The sequence below is a fragment of the Trypanosoma grayi genome (genome assembly GCF_000691245.1).
Source record: "Trypanosoma grayi strain ANR4 Tgr_4_V1, whole genome shotgun sequence".
Lineage (NCBI taxonomy): Eukaryota > Euglenozoa > Kinetoplastea > Trypanosomatida > Trypanosomatidae > Trypanosoma > Trypanosoma grayi.
In genome coordinates, this window is record NW_008825623.1 from 1 (window position 1) to 2848 (window position 2848).

General features: G+C 55.8%; 3 protein-coding genes across 3 annotated transcripts; 2 read left to right on the forward strand and 1 right to left on the reverse strand.

Annotated features, from left to right (window-relative positions):
- Positions 1-27: 27 nt before the first annotated feature.
- DQ04_00041000 (hypothetical protein) lies at positions 28-465 on the forward strand (the record flags this gene model as incomplete). Its single annotated transcript, XM_009307929.1, has 1 exon — positions 28-465. The coding sequence occupies one exon, from the start codon at positions 28-30 to the stop codon at positions 463-465; it is 438 nt and encodes a 145-aa protein (XP_009306204.1).
- Positions 466-1335: 870 nt separating this feature from the next.
- Positions 1336-1650, forward strand: DQ04_00041010 (hypothetical protein; the record flags this gene model as incomplete). The annotated part of the gene is made up of 1 exon (XM_009307930.1): positions 1336-1650. The coding sequence occupies one exon, from the start codon at positions 1336-1338 to the stop codon at positions 1648-1650; it is 315 nt and encodes a 104-aa protein (XP_009306205.1).
- Positions 1651-2542: 892 nt separating this feature from the next.
- DQ04_00041020 (hypothetical protein) lies at positions 2543-2848 on the reverse strand (the record flags this gene model as incomplete). The annotated part of the gene is made up of 1 exon (XM_009307931.1): positions 2543-2848. A coding segment is annotated over one exon (306 nt), but the record flags the coding sequence as incomplete, so codon positions are not given.

Below are 2848 nucleotides of genomic sequence, written 5' to 3' on the forward strand. Positions count from 1 at the left end.
AGTGCACGGGCCCCCTCCACACGCCGCATGGCAGCAGCCGTCAGTCCATTGCCACGCGCGTCAAGCAATGCCAACGGTGGGGCGCAGCGCGAGACGAGCAGCGACAGATGGGCCGCCGCTCTGTCCGTCAGAGAGTTACCATCCAGCGCAAGCGTCCAGCTGACCACACCGTGTGCCTTGAGCATTGCCGGGGAGCCGAGCTTCAGCAGCGCCTCCACTACCGCAATGGCCTCCCTATCGCCGAGGCTCAATGCATCCAACGCCAGATGGGCACACGTGGGCGAAGCCGAGGAGTCTGCGGCACAGTCAACACGCACCCGTTGCATGATGCCGCCAACAAGCTGGGCACTCTGCGACACACCTTGGCGCCGAAGCTCGGTGAGCAGCAACTCCGAGAGCATGGACTCGAAGCTTGGCGGTCCCTCCAAATCCCGACCTGCAAACGCTAGATCCTCCAACATGTGAAATAGTGCCACTCCGGCCGGCTCAGCCCCTGCACTTGCTGAAGTAAAAAAAAAAAAACAACCGAGGACAGCCCTCAGAATTGCTTGGCGACCCGTCGAAACTGTGCCTCTGTTCCTTGGCAACAAAAAAAAGACAGCCATAAAAAGAAAAGGATGGAAACCCCCCAAGTCAAAGGCGCCATTCCGAGTCTGGCCCTCTTTCTTCACCAGCAACCTGCCGTCATTAAAATCCAAAAAAGAGAACCAAGGACCGCCATGAGTGACTCGAAGCCAAACCCCTTCCAAACATGGCTGCGGGGAAAAGGCGGCTTAGAGGGTGTTCAAGAAGCGAACAGNAAAAAAAAAAGTACCAAACGTTCCGGCGCACATTACTACGAATATTATTGAACGCCCACCAAAAAGATGACACGAAGGTCACACAGTGAATTTCCTTAACTACACTGGCCACCTCATCAGCAAAAAAAAAAGGACAGCTGATGCCCAGTCGGCGCGCCAACTCCTCCCGGCATTTCAGTACAACAAAAACCCTACACGACAATGTGCGTAGCACGTCAACAAACAAAGAAGCCACAGCACACACACAGAGAGAGACTGTCGTACAATTTTACAACAGTGACTGCTCTTACAGATGGAAGTGCAGGCAACACAAACACCACAGTGCTGAAGTAAATTATCTTTTACGCTGTAATCCCCAGTAATGCACACAGCGCCCGAAAGGGGTATGAAACAACATAAATGCGACACCACTCGTACGCTCCTGAAGGAGCACCAAGGATATTCTTTGCGGTACGTCGGCTTCAGCATGGGTAGGACAATACAGACCATCCCAAGCCCCCTCCCGGGGTGAGCGTGTCGGGGTCAGCACGCCGAGATGAATGAAACCAATCCCCTTCAGACGTCCGTGCGCCAGGCAGTCCCACTCGACACACACATCTCCGCTGGTGCGCCAGCCCCATCGCAGCACAAATATGCGCCTTCGGTGGTGGTGGCGGCCACGCGGCCCCCCCCCTTCCCCCACCAGCGTGCCAGGCGTCTCACGGCACCACTTGTGACGCTGCGTGTGTGCCTCTTCTACACGGGCACACGAACACCCTCCCCGACGCCTCGCGCCACATTAAACGGCAGCACCGTCGTGTATGCAGCACGCAGCGCAGTAGGGCTTGGCCTCCGCAACAGCCCCCCCTAAAAAAACACAACAAATTCAAGCCACCTGGAAGCCGTTGGTGGGCAGAGCAATCTGCCATACACCCCTCCCCCCGACCGCGGCGGAAGCAGGAGCCCACACGCGGGGCAAGGACAACGGAACACTGGACCGTGTGCGTCGAGCTCGGGGTTTCCGGGCTGCCTGCAGTGGCTGGAAGCGCCAGGCGTTTTCCAAACCGGGCTGCCTCTGCGGGGCCGCGGGGGGGATGCAAATCATCGCGGCGGAAACATCACTTTTCACCATCGGCAGGCCAAGCGCTTTCCACATATATTCACACGCCGCTTCAACACAACTGCTGCCGGCTCGGGAAGGTATATTGCGCACTTCAAATCGCCACCATCCGCAACAGCAGAATTAATCGAGAAGGGGACCGGTCCCTTTCTTAGGGGCAAACGGGCTCCTGCCCCAGGGCGTGGCAAATCCAACCCGCACAGCCTTCGGCAGAAGGAACCCTGACAACGCCATTGCGCCNCCGGGCTGCCTCTGCGGGGCCGCGGGGGGGATGCAAATCATCGCGGCGGAAACATCACTTTTCACCATCGGCAGGCCATGCGCTTTTCGAACAAGAAAAAAACGTGTATGACATGTGAAAAATGTATGTTGTTTGTGGGAATTACGCTATGTATTCTATGTCATCATCTGCAACCACATTTGGGCGTCTCGCGGGGACGAAAGCTTGTTTTAGAAAGAACCGGTCGCTATTATCCCATAGCGCAGCGTTTATACAAACTTTTTTTCGGAAGGAGGACGGCAACCATCTCATCAAGTGTGGTGAGCGCAGCCGTCTGGAACTCCAAGACAGCAGTTTCCACCTGCATTGCTCATAGCCGAAGAAGACCAGAAGTGCGTACCATTCTTACACATCTGGGTAGATTCATGAGTGATAAGCGTGAATACCTTGCGAAGTCATTATTCTTTGTACGAGAATGGTGGACACCTCGTAAAACCCAAACAGAAAGACCGACTCAAGTTGCTTAGTGCCGTAAAAGGCGCTAGCAGAAAAAAAGAATTGCGATGGGCATCCATTGTAATCGAGAAGAAGCCAGCGACAGAGACCAGCTGAGGGGAAAAAAATGTTGCTGCATCTCGCGGAGGTGCCGTATAGGGCGACAAGGAGCTTCTCGGCGTCTCCACGAGCCCAGGCAACACCCAGGCGCGCCGTTGCCACGCAGGTGGGGGG